The following is a 22789-nucleotide window of genomic DNA, read 5'->3' as shown; positions in this document are numbered from 1 at the left end:
GTTTTTACTCTTGGTATATGGCCATAGTGTCCTATCTTGTATGTACCCAGTAATTTTTGATTGATCATATATAGGACACTGCATATTGATAAATAAAAATAAAAAACCTACTGACAATGCTACTTCCCATCTGTAAAGACCCACACTTTCCTCTGCTAGACAGCTGAGAGTGGGGGTCTGATCACTTCCATTCAACCAGAGACTGAACTGAATTAAGACTGCCTTACAATTTTAATAAGACTCATTCTACCTTTAATTTGCCCCTATTCTTATGGTAAGGACCTTTAAGGTGTAAACTGAAGCCTGGCAGGTCTTTGTCTCCTCAATACAAGATAGACTACAGAAAATTCCACTATGCTTTCAAAGGTTTCTGGTGTAGGTTTTTGTCCTGTTGTCCTGTATCTTCAGAATTAGGCATTCTAGGCCCACTAAACTGCCAAAAGTCTGTCCCCATTAGTGACCCTTATCAGAGGCCAAACCCAAAAAAGTGAACCACTTTTTTCTGTAAAGGGCCAGAGAGTATTTTATGCTTTGGGCCATATAATCTCTGTCACAACTACCCAACTTTGCCATTTATAGCATGAAAGCAGTTATAGACAATATATAAATGAATGATGGAACAAATATGGCTATTTGCCAATGAAACTTTATTTACAAAAATAGGCAGCAGGCCAGATTTGGCAAAAGGGCTGTAGTTTGCCAATTTCTGTTCTTGCTGCACCGAGAATCAGTAAGTATACCCAACAGGAAAAGTAACTATAAATTGTGTATCAATTCACTGTCCCCATAACTGTCAACCCTCAGCTGCTATGTTCTTAGGGAACTCTCACCCTGAAGACCTTTACCTCCTCAGAATTACAGGACCAGTAAATTCAGCTCTGGTTTTCAGAGGTTTCTTGCTTAGGAGTTAGCTTTCCTTTAGTTTCAGAATTTGGCAAATATCTTGAAAGGGAAACTGATTTTGTAATTGAATGACAACTGTGTTACTCTAGCCTCATACAATCACCAGAAATTCTGTTGGTTTCTCTAACCACAAGCAATAACCCACTTCCTGGACCAAACTCAGATTCTCAACTTTTGGCCTTCTCCCAGAATCTGTAAATTAACCCAGTGGAAAATGGCTACAGATTTTCAGCTCACCTCTGAGAAGTTTTCCCAAATCTGGATTTTTAGCTTCTCAGTCCTCTTTGCTTCTGTATTTCTCTGATGTCTTTAAAAATATTTTTGTCTGTTTTCTTCTACTTGTTCTTGGTGGGGGATCACATAAGCCTGTTGTAAATTATTTCATCCTATCCAGAATCAGAAACTGTATCCTGCTACTTTTGATGTTTAATATTTTCATTATTACTCATTTCTAAGTGTTTTTAAAATTTCCATTGATACTTTATTTATTCTAAGAATTATTCAAAGTGTGTTTTAGAATTTCCACAGATATAAATTTTAAACAATTTTTTTTTTTGCTATTGATTGTAATAATGATATGGTGAACAGAAAAAAGTTTCATAAGATTCTAATACTTTACAGTTTTTAAGATGTGCTTGTTTGGCCAACTATGGTTCAATTTTTTAAAAATATTACATTTGGGCTTGAGAAGAATGTTTACTCTCTAATTGTTGAATCTATCAGATCAAACTTATTAATCATGTTGCTCATATTTTAATTTAAAAACATTTGGGGAAATCTTTTACCAATTTCTGAAAAAAGGTTTCTGATATGATATTGAAATCTTCTTCTACAATGGTGAATTTATCAAACTTCTAAGTATGTAAATTAAAAAAATATATTATAGTTATGTTATTAGGTAATTGAAAGTTAACATGTTCTTCTTAATGAGTTAGACTTCTAACCATTAGTTACCCTCTTTATGCTTGCTAATGCCTTTTCCTTAAGTCTATTTGTCTGATATTTATATAGCCATATAAGCTTTTTATGGTTAGCAGGTGCCTGGTAATCCTTTTATTTTCAGCTAGTTAATGTCATTATGTTTTCTGTCTGTAGTTAGATTTGTTTTTATTCTAATATGATGATTTCTGTTTTTAACTAAAATTAATTTATTTAAATGTATTGTTATAAGCAACATAATTATAATTATTTCTCTTCTTATTTCATAATTTCTATTTTTCCAGTCTTTTCTTGTTTTACCTTCATTTCTTTGCAGGAATTGTTTAACTCCATTTTTTCTCCTGTACTCTATTTCCTATATTTCTATTAATTTAGTGGTCATTCTCAAATGTAAAATGCATACATACCTTACTGTCTAAAGCTATTAAAACTTACTACCTCCTCCCCCTCAAAAAAAAAAACCTCAGAATACTTTAAAACTCATCACTTCCCCCTCTCCTTCTTCTGTATTATTGTTATTAAATACATTAGTGCTTTGATTTATCTTACTTTCCCAATTATCATCATCATTATTATCATCATAATGACAAAACATACTCAATTTTTGTTAAATTTCCTACCATTTTTACTAATTAATAAGCTCAGCATTCTTCCTTCCACTCAGACTTCTCCAGCTCCTTTGCCTTCTTCAAGAAGTACATCTGCTTTAGGTGTTGTTTAAGTAAGGTGTATTGATTCAAAATACTCTCAGCTTTTGTATGTTTGAAAATGTTCTTATTCTTTGTTCATTCTTTCACCATAGTTTAGCTGGATAATCAATTTTAAGCTGAGTTATTTTCTTGACCCTAACTACCCACAAATGGACCCACTGCTTTTTGTCCTGACTCTCACAGAAAGCCATTCTAACTCAAAACTCTAGATTTCTATAACAGGAATTATCATTTAGGGGAGCCTCGCCTTCCATGTTTACTTACCCCTTGGATTTTAGCTCCTTATATGTATTCCTCCAACAGATTTTCCTATCACTGAGGAAGTGGAGCTGCCTACTGGGAACCACTATTCAGCAATGGGCTCTTATAAACACTTTCCGCCTCAGAGATAAAAGCGCCTACAGCAAGATAAAAGCATGGTTCTTTTAAAGGCATGTATGTATTAAGGTGTACCTGGACACATCATCGGTTGGCTATAGGAGAGGGACCCAACTCACTGAAACATTTTATATTAAGTCTAAGTAGGCCTAGAAAAGAGAGACAAAGAATCTGAGCTTGTTGCCAAATGCCTAGGGAAGTTGCATGTTTGGAACTCCAACTGCAACTACCTAGAAACATTATATACAAAACTGAACCCAAGCAGCACTTCCACTGAATAAGGGGATTCCACCAGTTCTAGTTCAATCTGGAAAAAGCCAGAAACGCCATCCATCAAACTGTGTTGTTTCCAAGCAACTACTTTCTTTGTAGCTCAGCTATGTATTTAAAAGTGTACTTTCTTTTTTTTGCAATTTACTGAGCATCTTGGTATTTTATAACATCAGAGTTTTCTCAGAAAAATGCAGTCAGCAACAATTCTGAAACTCAAGTCAATTGATTGTTCTTTATTATTAACTTCAAACCACCTCTCTAACTCATTTATATTCATTTTTTATTCTGGGGAAAGTGAAATGTATCTAATTCTAAATATTACAGGGTATTCTTTTATTGAGAAATGTTTCTTTCTGATGAAATTTCAAACTATGAATGCCAAAGGCCATTAAAGTCAAGTTGTGTTTTTACATCTAAGGTAAAAATGGGATTTCTCATATTCAGAGCCAACTCTGGCAACTTTCATGTACTCTTTATTACTAGAAGTTACCTAATTTCTAGATATTCAAGGTTTTATTATGCCTAATTTTCAACAAATTAGAAAGGAAAAAAAACTACCTGTAATACTGAAGTCATACAAGATATATTTTAATCATTTTCTATGACTCAGAAGACATACTACAGTGTTTTAGCATACTAAAAAGAAATCACTATGAACATTAGTTATTTTTTAAAACATAAGTTATGAGGAGGGCACGTTCTGCATGGAGCACTGGGTGTTATGAACAAACAATGAATCATGGAACACTGCACCAAAAACTAATGATGTAATATATGGTGATTAACATAACAATAAAAAAATTAAAAAAAAAACCATAAGTTAGATTCTCCCTACCATTTGACACAAGATTTAAATGTCTACATAATATTTATGCAAACCCCAATTAGAACAGTTACAACTCCTTGTCTTGCAAGCAACAGAGACTGAGGGAAGTAGTTCCAGGCCTTAGATTGCTAATACTCATAATTTATGTCTCACCATAGAGCTCATTATTACCTGTCTCAGTATCTTATAGTAACAGTGCAAAAGATTGTCCTACAGCATGCAGTTCTTAAATCACCTAATAGAAATGTAAAATACTATGTTCTTACTCCATCTCTCAACATACATATGCTTAATATACATATATTTGGTGTAAGAATAAACATTTAAAAATTAGATATACTAATTTTAATACAACCTAGTTTAAACTGCTTACCAAGTATCTGAATCTCTGACTGGCAGTGTTCATACCCATTAAACTAGGTCCACTACTACTCAGTGTGACAAGCAAAGTAATTCTCAGCCATCATCCACACTTACTATCATGTGACAAATTGACATATTCTGAGATCATATCCTTTGAACTCTATTTCATTAATTTTCATTTGTTCTTCACTTTTGAGAAATCATACTAGAAAACATCAATAAACATTAGAAGCTGATCCCATGAGATGAAGAACAAAGAAAGACTCTTAATATCGAAGTTAAAATGAGGTCGATCAATCTTACTGAAAAAAAAATTCCACAACAATATGTGTGCTTTCTTTAGCATAAGTACTTTCAGAATAATATGTGACAATTTCATAGAATTAAAGAAAGGACAAAGACTGGAATATTATTGAGTATGACAAGAAGTTTATATAACTGAATCTCAAACAAAGATGGAGAAATAACAGAACTAGCCAGTGTTAGATAGATTAATGTTGTCTGCAGCTCAAATGAAAATTATTAATGTTTGTTTCACGAAGAAACATAGTATGTTCCCTTTCTCACATAAATATTTAATTACTATTTATACTACCAAGACACAGCCAAAATCAAATGTTTTCCGTTTCCTGTTTTTTCTTTATTTTATGAGAAAATTAATTTTGAAATAAGCATTTTTAATTACCAGCTACCTTGTAGGAATTTATCTACTACATATATAGAAAATACATATATATATGTACACACACACACACACACACACACACACACACACTTTAGGGGTGGCTGGGAGGTTCAGTCGGTTAAGCAATTGACTCTTGATTTCGGCTCAGGTCATGATCCCAGAGTCAAACCCTGCTTCAGGCTCCTTGCTCAATAGGGAACCTGTTTCTCCTTTTCTCTCTGCCTGCCGCTCCCCCTGTTTGTGCTCTCTCTCTCTCTCTCTCTCTCTCTCTCTCCCTCTGTGTCAAATAAATAAATAAAATCTTTGCAAAAAAATAAATTACATAAATATGGGAAGGCCAAGCTAACAATAATTCCCGTCAATGAGCAATATGTAGCATGGCTGATAAAAATGTAAACCAAGTTATACAAACAGTGCTATATAGTACACCAAATAAAGATGGTAACATTCCCACTGTACCTTTTGCACTGAAGGAGAGACATCAGTATGGCTGCCATGAGTTTTACATGTTGTGCTCTTAAAAAAGGCATTGATAAAGTATGCTCATTTTTATATACATTATCCCCAATCCTCACAATAACTCTGGAGGGAGAGAGTAGATCAGCCTTTTAGAGATAAAATACCTGAGTTTCAGAGAGATAAAATAATGTTCCTGAAGACAAAAGCAGAAAACTAAACCAGAATTTGAATGCAAGTCCATTCACCTCCATACTCTTTCTACTACATCAGATTGCCTTAAAGGTTCCTTCTAGTACTAGAAGGTACAATTGGCAATACCTCACCTGTAGAATACTTGAAGACCAGGTAACAAGGTGTACCATGATTTCAATAAAAATGGCAATTTCTGACATGGGGATTACAGATTTATATTATTAATAGGTCTTCTGCTTCTTGCTTTACCTAATAGCTACAACCCTAAAGTTTTATATATAAATCAATTTTTTTAAAATATTGAATCCAGTTTTCCCCACTGATAAATTATAAGTGAAAACTGCTCCCTTTATTACTAATTAATCATAAATGATCTTCAAACACACCTTAAGATTTTTTATGACTCTTCAATTTCTTGATAAAGTATAATATACTAAAAATATGCCAGCAGAGTAGCAATTCAAAAAGATCTTGTATTTACCTATTTTTTTTAAATTATATATTATTAAAGCAAGACAACTTACATACAGAGAAAATTTTTATCATCCTTTTTTTAACCTGAAATTCAATATCAAGAGTCTTTTTCTCCTGTCACTGGTATGAAGAAACAAATATCATAATTTATTTGAAGATACAAACTACCTCAATCTTCGGCATTAAAAAAATATGACTGTTCCATATGTACAAACATGTAATTCTACTGCCATCTTCTGGTTAAACACAATTTCCCAATTCTTTGTAGTACTCCAAATAAGAAACCCAGATACAAAATGAGTACTTTCTAGTACTAGAATAAAAGTAGAATAGATACTTTTTGCAAATGGCCAAAAATACATTAAAAATAGAATTCTAGCAATAATTCTTATCAGTATATATGATATGTTCTCTCACTAATGTTGAACACTTATTAAGCCCTTTATTATATTTGAGCACAGAACTAAGACCTTTATAAGGAAAATAAAAATTAACTCTCTTACTAACCTTATAATGTGGAGTTATTATTTCCATTAACAGACAAGGAAACTGAGAATCAAAGCAATCATGTGGTTTTTCCACAGTACACAGCTAGTAAAGGACAAACGTTCTAAATTCAGGAGCTGATTCCAATGAATTGACTGGAATTTGGTTATTATGCTATAATATCCTCTATTCAGATAATAGACATTAAGTTGATTTAACTCATTTAAGACACTAAAGCTTAATTTAGTGGAATAGAGCAACATTACTGCAATTTGTAAGGAGACCAAGAGAGTCACAGAACATAGAATCAAAGAGGTAAACCTTAAAGGTCCAACAATCTACTTTCCCATGTAATTCAAACCTTATTCCCTAAACAGCCTGATAGATTATTTTATTTTGTTTTTATTTTTTAGATTATTTATTTATTTATTTGAGAGAGAGAGTGCAGAGTGAGTGAGAACATGAGTACGGGAAGAAGCAGGCTCCCCGCTGAGCAGGGAGCCCAATGAGGGGCTCGATCCCAGAGCCCTGGGATCATGACCTGAGCCAAAGGCAGACACTTAACCGACTGAGCCACCCAGGTGCCCCTAATGTTCTATTTTATAAATAATACCATATCATTTTTAGATTTTTTTCCAATTACATTTTTTAGGTCCTATATGTTTAGTGTTTAAAATTAACTTTGCTTTGATCAGTTTTAAACACTAATAAACAGTTGGAAATTAGTACCCCTAGGAAACATAATATTTGCTAATTTCTATTCAGAGAAGTTTTACTTACACAAAGGGATACAATACTATATTCTGCTATATACCATTCACATACACTGATTTCTTAAAAGTCATAAACCAACTCAATGGATGTTTTCGTTTAATTGTAGGTAGTGAAATAAATTGCTTTTAAAAAATGTCCATGAAATGATCAACACATTATTTGAAACTATAACAATAAAAACTTTAATGTATGCAAACTGACAAGAAGGATAATTGAATTATCAGTTTTCTCTTTATAAATCAAATAATCATATCTAATTTATGCTCTCAAATTCTAATTTAATGAGTTCTTGAATGACTGTAGTGACTAACAATTATAAATAACAATATAAAATGAATAGGCAAATAAGATGCTTAAGATAATATGGAATCATACTAATGACTAAGTTAATCACTTTGAAAAAATATACTAATATGCAGAATAGTGGGGAGAAATCCTGTCAACTACTGCTTGAACCATTTTGATGAATTTCTGGTTCATAAGGTTTCATAATCATTTTATAATTTCTATGAGCAATAGTCAGTGAATTGTTGATCACAATGTTTCATATTCCTCAGTCTATCTTGCCCAGCTCCAAAACATGACCCTACTAAATATGTATATTTAAACTTTGATTTGATTTCCTAGTAAACATTATAAATAGAGCCTAAAATTCATGTAATATAGGAAATACTAAAATAGGTCCTTTACATTTCCATATAATTTTTGGAATCATTTTGTCAATTTCTACAAAAAAGCCTGCTGGGATTTTGACTGGGTTTGATTTGATCAACACCCAAATTCAATGAGATCCCAGAACACAGTCAATATAAAAATTAATTAGGACACCCGGGTGGCTTGTCGGTTAAGCATCTGCCTTCAGCTCAGGCGATGATCCCGGGGTCCTGGGACTGAATCCCGCCTCAGGCTCTCTGCTCAGCGGGGAGTCTGCTTCTCCCTCTACCCCTCTCCCCCGCTCATGCTCTCTCTCTCTCTCTCAAAAATAAATAAATAAAATTTTTTAAATATAAAAACTGTACTTCTGTAGTTGAGCAACAAATGAAAAATAAATTTTTAAAATATCACTTAAAACAGCATCAAAAACAAAGATAGCTAGGAATAAATTTACTGAAAAGTGTAGAAAACATCTACACAGAAAACTGTTAAACAACACAGAGAGAAATTATAGGAATTCTAAATAAATGTAGAGGTACGTTCATGGATCAGAGGATTCAATGTTGTTAAGGTATCCACACTCATCAAATTAATATAGAGTCAACCCAATCCCAAACAAAATCTCAGTAGGCTTTTTTTTTTCTTTAAGAAATTGACAAACTGGGTGGCTCAGTAGGTTAAACATCCAACTCTTGATTTCGGCTCAGATCATGATCTCAGGGTTGTGAGACTGAGCCCTGCATTGGGCTCTGCACTGGGCATGGCCTGCTTAAAATTCTCTCTCCCTCCCCTTCTGTCCCTCCCCCAACCCCCCCCCAAAAGAAAAGAAATTGACAAACTGGTTCTAAAATTTACATGGAAACACAAAGGATCTAGAATAGTCAAAAGAACCCTGAGAAACTGGTTTGTATGGTATATATAAACTGATGTCAAAACTTAGTATAAAGCTAAGATAATCAAGATAGTATAATGCTGGTGTAAAGATATGTAGTTCAATACAACAGAATAGAACCTAGAAATAGACTCACATATATGGTAGTCAGGTGACTTTTTACAAGGTGCCAATATAATCCGATAAGGAATTCAATCTTTTCAATACATGAACTAGATATACATATAGAAAAAATGAACTTCAACCCCTACTTAACACTACACTCGAAGCTTAAAGTAAAGCATAGCCTAAACATAAAAACTAACACTATAAAACTTCTAGAAGAAAATAAAGTCTTTGTGACCTTGAATTAGATTAAGCATCCTTGCATGAAGGACATTAAGCATAAAGAAAATATTGATAAATGAACTTCATCAACATTACATCTCCTACTCTTCAAAAGATATTAAGGATAGAAAAGGAAAGCCAAAGACTAAGAAAAACATTTGAAATACATATATCTGACAAAGAACTTGTGTATAAAGAAATCTTACAATTAAGAAGAAACAACCCAATTTTTCAAAACTGAGCAGAAGACTTGAATAGATACTTCATGAAAAATGAATTACTAATAAGCACATGGAATGATGCTCAACATCCTGTTATCAGGGCCATGAAAATTAAAATCATAATGATATTTCTACATACCTACTAGAAGAGCTAAAATTAAAAAGACAATACCAAGTATAATTAAGAATGTTGAACAACTATTTGTGGGAATGTAAAATGGTACAGTGACTAACAGAAAATAGTTTGAAAGTTGCTTATGAAGTTAATGAGCTACCATATGACCCAGCAAACCTACTGATGGGTATTTCATTCAAGTAAAATGAAAACTTATGCTTGTATTCAATTGTTTATAGTGGCTTTATTTACAACTGTCAAAAACTGGTGGGCAAAAACAAATGTCTTTCAATTGGTGAATGGCTAACCTGCATCCCATGTATCTGTAGTTTGTGTTCCTCTTTATTGCTGAATGGTAGTTTGCTGAACATAAATTACTGACACATGTGACAACAGGGATGAATCTGAAATCCATTATGCCAATACAAGAAGCCAGACTCAAAAGGGTACAGAATATGATGCCATCTATATGACATTTTGGAAAAGGTAAAACCATGGGAATGGAAAACAGATCAGTGGTTTCCAGGGATATAGGTAAGGGCAGAAAGGGGCATAAGGAAATTTCTTGCGGTGATGGATAAGCATGGTGATTATCCAGCTGTATACATTTGCCAAAACTCAGAACTATATACTAAAAAGGGTGATTTTACTATAAATAAATTATACTGCAATTTTTAAAAACTCAAAACAATTGAACAGGGGCACCTGGGTGGCTCAGTCGTTAAGCGTCTGCCTTTGGCTCAGGTCATGATCCCAGGGTCCTGGGATGGAGCCCCGTATCGGGCTCCAGCCCCGTATCGGGCTCCCTGCTCAGCGGGAAGCCTGCTTCTCCCTCTCCCACTCCCCCTGCTTGTGTTCCCTCTCTTGCTGTGTCTCTCTCTGTCAAATAAATAAATACAATATTTTTTAAAAAATTGAACAAACTACAATTGCACACAACATAAATGAATTCTAAAAACAGAATATTAGGAAAAGAATCAAAACATAATGTTTAAGGATACATGCTTACGTGATATAAAATGAAAAGCAAGAAAGTAAATTCCATAAAAATTAGGATAGTGGTTAACTTTGATAGGGAGTGAGAGGATAGAGATTGGGAAGGACACAGGGGTTAGGGAGCTTCCAACATTATTCTATTTCTTTTTCTGGTGGTTACATGAGTAGTTGTTTTGTGAAAATTCATTAAGCTATCATTTATATTTTATACCCTTTAAAAAGAAAGCAAGCCAAGTAGCTCAAGGTAAATTATAAGAGAATAAAATAAGAATATATTTCTTAGAAGCATGAGGCATTCCCAGATTCATATCTTGGCTCCACCATTTGTTAGATGTGTGACTTCAGGCAGGTTTCTTAACCTTTCTCAGCCTCAGTTTACTCATCTACAAAATGAGGAAATTATATCTGCCTCATCAGTTATCATGTGAATTAAAAGGAGATTAATATAAACACCTCGGCAGGATATCTGCCTAGCTCTTAAGACCTTGTTTGGGGTCTTACACACCTGGGGTGGGCTCCCCAGCAGCCCTGATTTTGTGTGATACAGCCCCACTACTGCCCAGCTGGACCAAAGGTGGCTACCTGACCCAAGCTGGGCTAATTTACGATGCCCTCCAGGGAGCTTGGAATCAGGAATGAGCAAGTTCATTGCCTATCTGGGCTTTAACATCAACAGAAGAGATATAAATCTCCAGAGCAGTGGTGTGTACACATTCTACCCCCTACATGGCCAGAGCATCAGAGAAAGAAAAGAGAGTGCTGCCTCTGCTTCTGACATCTGGTTCCTGTTTCCAGTCCCTTCCTAGGGTCACTCCTTGGGTTCCATAAAACACAGAATTATCTGTGTAACAAATGTCCCTAGGGAAATAATGTAGCTCAGGTTGGATCCCATTATTTACAACTCAACAGTCCTGGCTAATGTGTCATATAAAACATGAAGCACATAGAAAGGGCTCAAAATATAATGACTGTGGCTGCAACTGTCTGATCTTTGATGTACATGAGGTGGGGACTTCCTTAACAAGCCCTTGAAAGAGGCCTACTCTGGTGTTCAAAGCACAGATTGAGCTTGAGGAGGCCTTATTCTACCCTTCTGTTGGAGGTCTGTAAGAAATCTGTAAGAAAACAGTCCAGTTTAGTACATTTTATGTACTAAACAATTGAATACAAGCATAAGTTTTCATTTTACTTGAATGAAATACCCATCAGTAGGTTTGCTGGGTCATATGGTAGCTCATTAACTTCATAAGCAACTTTCAAACTATTTTCTGTTAGTCACTGTACCATTTTACATTCCCACAAATAGTTGTTCAACATTCTCAAATTTCCTGCTAGACTCAAAAAATTTCAATTGCTAAAGATTGTCTCAAAAGAGAAAGAAATTCTAGTATAACAATAAAATTATAGCAACAAAACATTCATAAACAGAATCAAGTGCCCAAATTTAGAGCCTAAAGCAAAAGTCAGACTAGTTAAGTTTTCATCTAACCAACTACGATAAAAGTTCAATCTTTACAGTTAATTCTGTCCTGGATTCCCCTTTTTTCTTGGGCAATGCCTACTGAATTTAGACTTCTACATTTTGTAACATTAAAATGTGCTTATCTTTTGACATCCACAAGCCAGAGGCTATTTTCCCCATACAGTAAAGACACAAAACTGGTAATCTGAATAATGCTAACATGGACTTACTTATCACTAGATTCTAAAAAGCCCAACTCCTTCAGGAGGGCAGGCTGTTGTCTACATACTTATCAAAAGCCAACCTATGTATACCCAATTGAAGCAATATAGAATCAAGTTATATAAGCCAAACTTACTGCAATCAATCCTTACTTTATGCCATCTGTTCTTGCAAACAAATTAATCACACAACTACTAAGACACATGCAGGAACAAAGTATTGTTACTAACTTCACGACTGTACCTTACTCAATATCTGTTTCAGAAGACACATAACAATAATATCATACCATAACATTAGTCAATTTTATGTACTAAGGTTCTCCATCATATCTGAGTTTGGTCTAATATACTCTTGTATGCAAAATATGAAATATGAATAGTCTAAATGAATTAATTCCTTTGTTTTCCTAACATATGTAAACAGTAATATTTTTTAAAGCACAACTGCCACTTTTATTAAGTGACTGTATTGACATTTTTAACTTAAGATCTGAAAAAATACATATACATCCTAACCCATAATTTTCTTAATAAAATATTTTTTGTGATATCTGATCTCTCACGGATATAATTTTCTCTAAACAAATATCCAATTGCCATTCTTACTTGCATATAAATACCACCTACGTACAATGAGATAATATTTGTAGCATCCATTTAAAAATTCCTGAGGCGTGCTGGAAACTTAATTCTCCTAAATTAATTGGGTAACATATACCAGTCATCATGAAACCATCTGTACACAATATTCTAAATAAAATTTATTTATAAACACTAGAGGGTGCTATAATTCAACAGTGCCTGGTGTCTGGCTTTAATGCTCAAAATTTTCTCCTCAATTAAAGATAAATTAAGATAATTTTCAGCACCAACAATTTTTGCTCTTGAACTAATACACGGAAATATTTATGAGACAAAATTCCATTCTTCCAGAATATATAATGAAACTCGGATTCCACTGAAACAACTTTTTATTGTATACTTATTGCATTTAATACTGTGTTAAGTTGAGAGAACAGAAAATAAATTCAGAAGAAGTATAAAGATGGTCCTAGCCTTTAAAGTAAATTAATGCAATGTTCAGATGGTTAAGAGAAGGTGTATCTTATAATCTCATAGGCTTAAATTCAAAGGAAAATTACAAAATAAATTTGGTAAAAGACACATTTCAATTTTAGTTGCTAAGTATCAACATATGGTTTAGCTATTTCACAAGGGTAATCTGAAATTCAGTATTTAAAACAACAAATAAGGGGCACCTGGGTGGCTCACTCGGTTAAGCATCTGCCTTCAGCTCAGGTCATGATCGCAGGGTCCTGGGATGGAACGCAGCAGCAGGGAGTCTGCTTCTCCCTCTCCCTCTGCCTCCTCCCCGCCCTGCTCATGCTGTTCTGTCGCTGTCTCTCTCTCTCTCTCTCACATAAATAAATAAAATCTTAAAAAATATAACAAAATAACAAATAAAAGTGATATTGCTGTAGAGTATCATCTGATGTCTTAAAAAATATTTTTAAGTTAATAGCTATAGGAAATTGGAAAAGAAAAGATCCAAGGCTTTGAATATCCAGAATAGGAAATGATTAATAATATCAATTTTAAATCTTCAAAAAAGATGCATTTTGTGCTAATTTTTAAATTTATTCCTAAAACATGTGTAAGCTTAATCAAAAGTCTTTGAAATTTTCAAAATTGAGAGTAATTTATGTTGCCAGTTAGCAGTCCAGAAAAGTTCCTAGGAGTATGAGTTTCCAATAGATAGCATTAGATAATCACAAATAACAAAGTTTAATGCTAGTAAAATATATCATCTATATATTTCAAGAAAGAGGCTATTAACTGAGACACTATATAATCCTAACAAAGTATTTTGCCTTTAAAAATGTTTACAGGGAAATATACAAATGAAACATTTCTAAAATTCACATACTCCAAATCAACCAATTTTTCTCAATCTCCTTCTCTCCTGCTTGTGTGTTCTCTCACACACATAAACACACAAATCTACACATGTGCATGCATGCACACTCACTACACACTCACACAGCATCTACCCCAAGAAAGGAGAACCTAGTGTATACCTCCCATCCTTTCCCTAATGAATTACCAAGACCCCCTAAATAAAGCAGAAACAGTGGCACCTGTTGATGGGAGGGTCACTCCAAATTTACAATAGCTCCAGATAAATTGTTCCAGATTAATAGAATATAACACTAGAGAAAAGCCCGAGATACCACTGAACCCCAGCTCACAAACCACCCAGACTCTAGGAACCAAAATATATGGCAGTCAGAGAAGTAATCAGATTCCTGGAACCCACAGAAATTCTGAACATGGAAGCACTGTGTTATAGTCTAAAATATGTATTTGGCACCTATATAGTTTTGGCACTCGCTTCCCCTTTTTATGTTTATCTGCCTTACATCTGCCAGATTCCTAGGGCCCTTATTACACTCTAAATGCCCAGCTGCCAACTTCCCTATTCAACATCACTTCAGGTAACACCTTCTACTGCAATAGGTGAAAGCATACACGCTCATTAGAGTATTAATGTTTGAAACATTTGCACACCTGCCCTTTCATGAAGGTCTTCTGAACCATTATACATACCTCCACTAATGAAAAGTATGGATCTCAGCCACTTACAAGCAAAGTTTTAGTTCCTTTTGAGCAGGTCTCAAATCACTACTATGTACACTGTATTTTGGAGCTACAACATAATCTTAATCATGATCGTAGCTTCCCCTTAATATTTATAGCTTTTGCCCATAAACCTGAAAAGCATAGGGCCTATACAAAGTGAAGATTGGGTAGAAATGTATAGTTTTATTAACAAACAACAACTTTCATCTCTTAATATTATGTAACATCATGTTACATAAAAATTTACAAATTATGAGACTAGAATATTCTAATAAAATAATAATTCAAGATGAATACCTGCTTTCCATGCTTTCTAAATCTGGTTGCAAACTGATAGTCTCTGTTGTAATTTCCACTTTCCGTACGCTTCCAAAAAAATCAGTTATCAGGACATTTTTAGGATCCCTCTGAAAAAGATCAGTGCGATGTCCAGGGGTAGACACACAGAGACTTCTAGGACATACCTGAAACTGAAAAACATATATATAACAATAATAAATACACACATATCCATACAACTTTTATCAATTCAATAATACAGTATAGTAGACTGTAGTGTATTTTTTTAATGATTTATTTATCTATGAGAGAGAGAGAGTGAGTGAGTAGGGGAAGGGGCAGAGGGAGAGGGAGAGAATCCCAAGGTGACTCCCCGCCAAGCATGGAGCCCAACACGATGCTCCATCCCCTGACCCCAAGATCATGACCTAAGCCAAAACCAGGAGTTAGATGCTCAACTGACTGACCCACCTAGCACCCTGACTGTAATGTATTCTCAAAGCTTTCCCAACCTGAAGAAACTACTGATTCTAAAGATTAAAGTTTCATTGCTACAGTAGTACTTGACATTCTAAGAAAGCTATACAGACATTAGAGCAGGTGAGAAAAAGGGAAGCTGGCCGGGGGGGAAAATATTCACTTTTTTGCATCATATGCTACAAAATATATTTTGAACTTTAAATTTACCGAGAACTTACATGTAACACTCCGAAAAGAATTGCTTTTTTTCTGCATCTACATTCATCTCAGTGAGCAGTATCTTTCTTAGTTTAGCCATAAAGAGAATAAATCCAAGGCACCTCCAGATACTCTAGTGCTCAAAGAATACAGCCTGAAAACCACGACTTCATCTCACACAGATCTCATAATAATGTCTGTGTTAATCATATCCCCAATATTCCACATTAGTGAATTACCAAGGATAGATATGTACTCATTCATTCAGCAAAGCAGAAAAAATATCTACTACATATATTTCATACTGTTATCTTCCACAGAGGATACAAAAGTTGACAGAAAATGGTCCTATCCTCAGGCTTTAAGTCAAGTCAGAGATGAATAAACATAACAAGGTAGAAAAAAAGAGTGACAGGTTCTACTTCAGAAAAGGATAAACTTTTCATAGCCTGAGGATGAGAAAAAAGGAATGGGATTTAAGTTACATTCTGAAGGAAAAGGGAGATTACAGATGAAAAGTAACATTCTTAAGGAGCAGCTGCAAAGATGTGTAAGGCAAATAACCTAGTTTGGCAGAAGCAAAGGATGTATGAAGAAAACCATGACAGGACTGCTAGTAAAGGCCTACAGCCCACAGCACTTGCCCACCTATGGAGACAAAACAATATGCATAGATAATCACCAATATGATGGGAGATGGGTGGGGAAGGGCAGAGCAGCTAGAATTTATGAAGCATAGTGATCCAAGCACTGTGCAAAGCAATTTGTAGATACTCTGATTTAAACTACCAATAACTTTGAGGTATATAAAGATTATTATCTCTACTTCAAACTAAAGCTCAAAAAGATTAAGTAATTGGCCTAATATCACACAATACCTTCCTGGTTCAGGAAAACAATAAAAGGAAATACAAAGAAGAGATCGAATATAAATTAAGAAGCACTGAAGGCAAAAAAGGTGGGGAAAATAAAATGCCAAACTTACTTTACAAGAAAGTAAAATGCCAAACAGGAAGGACAATACAGACTGAAGGCTGAAGAAACATAGTAAAAGATAAAACAAAATACACAAAGACAAGATTGAAGTCCTATGTATACTGAAGGCATTCCTGTATGAGCGAGCAACTTGGTGGGCTTTCTTAGGCACCACAGAAGAAAGCAGGAAAAGCATAGGTGAATGAGCTTGGGAACAAGATAAAAAGTATTATCTTCCTGCTGCTAAAATGATCATACTTCCACTTTCTATGAAGTTATTCCTTCCTTCAAGATATTTTATCCTATCAATCTGATTTCCTTAGCCTCAGCTACATTAATTTTTAATAATCTCCTTCACTTACAGAATCTTCACACTCTAGCCAGATTATATGCTTACTATTGAAGACAAGGATTTCAACTTCTGTGCCTCTGCAGGTATTCCACTTTCCTAGGGTATGCTATACTTCTCTTCTTCCAAACCTGAAAATCTACCTCTTTCAAGAAAAATTTTAAAGACCAAACCCACTGTATTTAAAGGAACCATACAAATGTGCATGGTTGTCATGTCCCTTCATTCATTCCAAATATTCACTGAGAATCTACAAATAAACATGGTCCTTTTACTTATTTAAGAACCTCAAAGCCTCGAGGGAACGTCACAAATATAAACAAGTACAGAGCAGTATTAAAAGCATCTTAAAGGTACATAGCAAGACTTATATGTTCACAGAAGAAAGAACATTACCTGGAGGATACAAAGACTTCATTTAATAGGTGATACTCTATAAATGTGCTTTTCAGCTGTTACCAATGACACTATAAATTGTTAAGGGGCCAAGGACCATGTCTTCTAATTTTGCTGCTCCTAAAGCTCCTAATATTGTACTCTGAATACAGCTGATACCCAATGAATTTTCCTATACACACATAATAAACAGAATAGGTATTATTCCACAACATCTTAAGATATATCAAATCACTAGAATATTTAACTTCAAAGAAATGGGTCATCCTTACTGAACACAATTAAAATAATCATTCAATTAAAAAAACAGAACTAGGGAACAAGATATTAGTAAGGACTGTTTATTAAAAACTATACAGCAATTGTGGGGAAAAAAACCACATAAACAAATAAAACGTAAGTTTCTTCGGTCTTTCCTGTATGATTTCAAAGGAAGAAGTTATTTTTTTAAAAAATCCATTAGACATTTGAAGTGTCAAGTGCATATGCTGTAAACTTTTGACAGTGTGTCACATATTAAATAAAATATACAATATATAATTTAAAATGGGAATAAATTTAAAAACTAAAGTAACTGGAACGTAGGTGACTATAGTTTTCTTATAAAGTAGCATTATAACAAGTTCACATTAAGATTTAACAGGCATCGGGCACCTGGGTGGCTCAGTTGGTTAAGTGACTGCCTTCGGCTCAAGTCATGATCCTGGAGTCCCGGGATCGAGTCCCACATAGGGCTCCCTGCTCAGCAGGGAGTCTGCTTCTCCCTCTGACCCTCCCCGCTCTCATGCTCTCTCTCTCTCTCATTCTCTCTCTCAAATAAATAAATAAATAAATAAAATCTTAAAAAAAAAAAAGATTTAACAGGCATCAAATTATGTATCTTCAAAATGTAGCAAGTAGTTCTATGTTATCAAATATGACAGCTCATAACAGTGGTTTTTAGAATTTTGCAGAACTTCTTTAATTAAAAAGAAAATTACCTAAAATGTTTCTATCCAAGTCTGGTCTACTCAGCCTTCCTTCCACTTTGAAGCTCCATGAAGGTAGAGACAGTGTCTGCCTCTTTCACTAGGATAGAGCCAGTGGCTGGCACTTAGCCAAAGCTCAAAAAATGTTTATGAATAAAAGAACAGGGTATAAATTAATGAAAAAAAGAGTGAAAGTCATAGATGCACAGTAATTATCCAATCTAGAATTGCTGTTTCGAGCTTATTTATTATGCCTACTTTCAATAGCAACTTGAAAGTAGATTTATTTAAAGATACAATCAGCATAGAAAAGTCAGGAAAAAAGATTGAACTAAATTCAAGAAGCCACATCAAAACACTGTACTAGGACACCTGGGTGGCTCAGCCGGTTAAGCGTCTGTCTTCAGCTCAGGTCATGATCCCAGGGTCCTGGAATCGAGCCCTGAATCGGGTTCCCTGATCAGTGAGGAGCCTGCTTTTCCCTCTGCATCTGCTCCCCCTGCTTGTGTTTTCTCTCTTACTCACTCTCTCTCTCTAATAAATAAATAAAATCTAAAACAAACAAAAAAACACTGTACTAGAAGTTGAAGGGTGGACAAAAATAGGTAAGAGAAAGTCCTTTTCCTCCAAAAATGTCCTATTACTCACACTCAATAAGTTCAAAAAAAAGGCAGACTATGATAAATGGTAGAAGAGAGAAATAAAGCTCTGAAAAACTTTATTTATCTTACTTAAATTCCAACAGGGAAGAATTATGGGGCTATTCCTGGAGGAGGGAGGATCTGATCTGACACCCAAAGAATAGGTAGAATTTCAGTAGATGAATCTAAAAAAAGTACATTTCTGGTACAGAAAAGAGCATGAGCAAATGAATGAAAGTAACAAGTTAACTGGGCTAAACTTTAGGCTTCCTGTAGTAAAGAGAGAGAGATTACTATAAAGGGAGACTCATAAACAGTTTAAAAGGCTACCATTCAACATAAGAAACAGTACCCTGGCAGTACCGGGAGTAAAGGACTTCACTTATCACATTAAGCATACCTATGTGCTATAATCAAATCAAGCGAATACTTACAAGGTCATTCATATTAGTTTGGCTAGCTGGATTAATTTCTTCCAAAAATTCCAAGACATAAAATGTGTATCTATCCATAAGGTGGACTCCAATTGCCGGATCAGGTTGATGCTATGAAAAAACAAAGCATATACAATGGCATATTATTCAGCCCTAAAGAAAAAAGAGAGAGAGAGAGGAAGGAAGGAAGGAAGGAAGGAAGGAAGGAAGGAAGGAGAAAGAAAGAAAGAAAGAGAGAGAGAGAGAAAGAAAGAAAGAGAGAGAGAGAAAAGAAAGAAAGGAAAACGAAAAGAAATCTTGCTATTTGTGGCAACATGGATGGATCTTGAGGGCATTATACTAAATGAAATAAGTCAGAGAAAGACAATTACCATATAATCTCACCTATATGTGTAATCTAAAAACAACGAAAAGAACAAAAATGAACCTTATAGATACAGAGAACAAATTGGTGGTTGCCAGAGATGAGAGGTAGAGGATAGACCAAATGGGTGAAGGAAGCCAAAGGGACAAATTTCAGTTATAAAATAAATAAGACATGGGATAAAATGTACAGCATGGTGACTACAGTTAATAATACTGTATTGCATACTTAAAAATTACTAAGAAAGTTCACATTAAAAGTTCTCATCACAAGAAAGAAAAATTCTGTTAACTATGTATGGTGACATTTTTTTTTTGGTCTGGTCATAAATGTTAACTAGATTTATTATGGTGATTATTTTGTAATATATACAAATATTGAATGATTATGTTGTACACCTGAAACTAACACAATATTGTAGTCAATTGTACTTTAATAAAATTTTTTTAAAAGCAGAAAAAAGAAATACGTCTAATAGCATCATTATAAGAAAATGTTTTAAATGCAATCAATATTTCCTTCTAAGGTATTAAAAAGTCTAAGATATATTCATAAAGCATATAAGTGATTTCCAAAATAGCTACATATTCCAAAGATGATGCAGTTTACAAATGGGAAATATGCACCTACCGAGAGTGAATCTTCTCCCACTTGGCTACTAGCTAAAGCCATTATGTTAGGAGAATAGAATCGTTCATACATGGATGCTCCTTGACAAGTATCAATAATAAACAGTAATTCGTTGTAGCTGAAAGAAAAGTGGTACTATCTTTAACATGAATCATGCTGTTAGTCAAACATTAATATTTTTATAATACTTGCAAAACATAAGATGTTAAAATCATATCTTACTCATTTCATTAGTTAAAAATTTGTGAGTTTTCAGAATTCCCAATACAAATTTGATATTAGAAATATTAAAGCTATAACTACCTCAACAGGTTGTACCACAAAGTGGCTGCCCCAACTCTTTCCCCCTCCCTCATCTTGGCCACATGATTCAGAATCCAAATGCATACTCTATTCAAAAAACACTTATTTGGCACCCCGGCTGTCCTAGAAAATGAGCCAGATTCAGGAAAAAACATATATGACTTAGTCAACATACTCAAAAAGCTTAAAATCTAACTGGAAGAGAGGAGAGACTTCATTTAACCAAATGGAATGTGGGAAGAGTTACAAATAGTTATTAGAGCCTATAATATGCCTGATCTTAAGCTGAGGATACAGCAGCAGTCCCTGTCTTCATAGAGCTTAGAGTCTAACAAAGTCAAAGTGCTCTAAGAGCACTGAGAAAGGAAGAGAGGGAACTGTAAAGAAAGGCATGTCAGAGAAAGGTGATGTTCGGCCTGGGCAATGAGGGGTGAGTTATTTTAACTAACAAAGAAAGGAATAGCACATTCCAGGAGAGGAAAAAGGCTCTACTAAGGCACCTAAATTTGAAAAAGTATAATTGTTTCAGAAAAGGGGAATAGTACTATGTAGTTAGGATTTACGGTAAATTTGGGGAAATGGAGGATATTAGTTTCAAAAAGGTAGGGCAGGGTAGGGTAGGGTAGGGGCGCCCAGGTGGCTGGGTCGGTTAAGCATCTGCCTTCGGCTCAGGTCATGATCCCAGGGTCCTGGGATCAAGCCCTGCGTTGGGCTCCCTGCTCTGCGGAGAGCCTGCTTCTCCCTCTACCTCTGCCTGCCACTCTGCCTACTTGTGCTCTCTCTCTCTCTGTCAAATAAATAAATAAAATCTTTAAAAAAAAAAAGGTAGGGTAGGGTCAATCTATGTAGTATCCCATATGAAGTATGGATCTTATCTTGTAAGTCTGAGGCAGCCAACCAGGGCTTTTTTAAGTGAAAATAACATGATCGGCTCTGTATTTTAGAATGAGCTGCCTAGCTGATTAAAGTAGGGAGCAGATACGTTTTTCAAAGGTTTCTCTCAGACACCGGATCTAGGTAAACAGCTAACATTGTACCTAGAAAAGAAAGCAAGAAATCTTGGGCCACAATATCTAAGCAGGTGATAAAAGGAACAATTCATATGACATATGTGTTCTCAGACAACAATCTGTGGAGGCCCCTGAGGATCAGAAACATCTAAGGTTATGAGAGGCAGTACAGTAAAACAGTTCAGAGAGCTCTACGACTGGAGCACTTAGGAATGAGTCCCAGTGCTGGACTGGCAGGTTACTGAATCTATTTATGCCTCAATTTACTAATGTGTGAAAACAGGAATAATAATAATAGTATATACCTCATGGGGTTGTTGTTGAAATTAAATGAGACAGCATATACAAAACAGCGCCTAGCACCTAGTATACATCCAGTAAATGTAAACTGTGAATTAAGATAAAACCAGTACCTAGCAAAAGCTTCCCTTTGACACTTCCATTCATTCTGTTTATGCATGTAATTCAATATTTACATTTAATTTGTAGAACAGTCGTATACACGTTTCTCTTTTCCACTAGATTTTAAACACTGTGAAGGCAGAATAATCATCATATTCCTTCCTGCACCATGTATTTAGAAGGTAACCCATAAGTGTTTATTGAAGGTAATCAAGTTAAAAGCACTTCTGCTGCTTTATATTCATTCACGTTCATATGACAACTTTCAACTAGAGAGGTGCTTACAATGGATTACTAACAATATATCATCCTTAATGTGAGTTAGGTTACAAATATTATATTAATCATAATTTCAGCACTTTTTCCA

General features: G+C 34.7%; 1 protein-coding gene across 1 annotated transcript in view; it reads right to left on the bottom strand.

The window, feature by feature from the left end:
- The window catches only part of PIGK (phosphatidylinositol glycan anchor biosynthesis class K), a 109671-nt gene that overhangs the window by 47803 nt on the left and 39079 nt on the right, over nucleotides 1–22789 (bottom strand). Inside the window, exons 7-9 of the mRNA XM_025871921.2 lie at nucleotides 20708–20825; nucleotides 19714–19824; nucleotides 15291–15463 (exon numbers count right to left, since the gene is read on the bottom strand). Coding sequence (XP_025727706.1) covers nucleotides 15291–15463; nucleotides 19714–19824; nucleotides 20708–20825 — 402 coding nt within the window. The remainder of the gene's footprint in view (nucleotides 1–15290; nucleotides 15464–19713; nucleotides 19825–20707; nucleotides 20826–22789) is intronic.

This window comes from Callorhinus ursinus, unplaced genomic scaffold, assembly GCF_003265705.2.
Source record: "Callorhinus ursinus isolate GAN/ISIS: 27379988/994484 unplaced genomic scaffold, GSC_fseal_2.0 scaffold9, whole genome shotgun sequence".
In the NCBI taxonomy this organism is placed as follows: Eukaryota; Metazoa; Chordata; class Mammalia; order Carnivora; family Otariidae; genus Callorhinus; species Callorhinus ursinus.
Note: the sequence above shows the minus strand (reverse complement) of the source record. Positions and strands in the feature narration are given on the sequence as shown.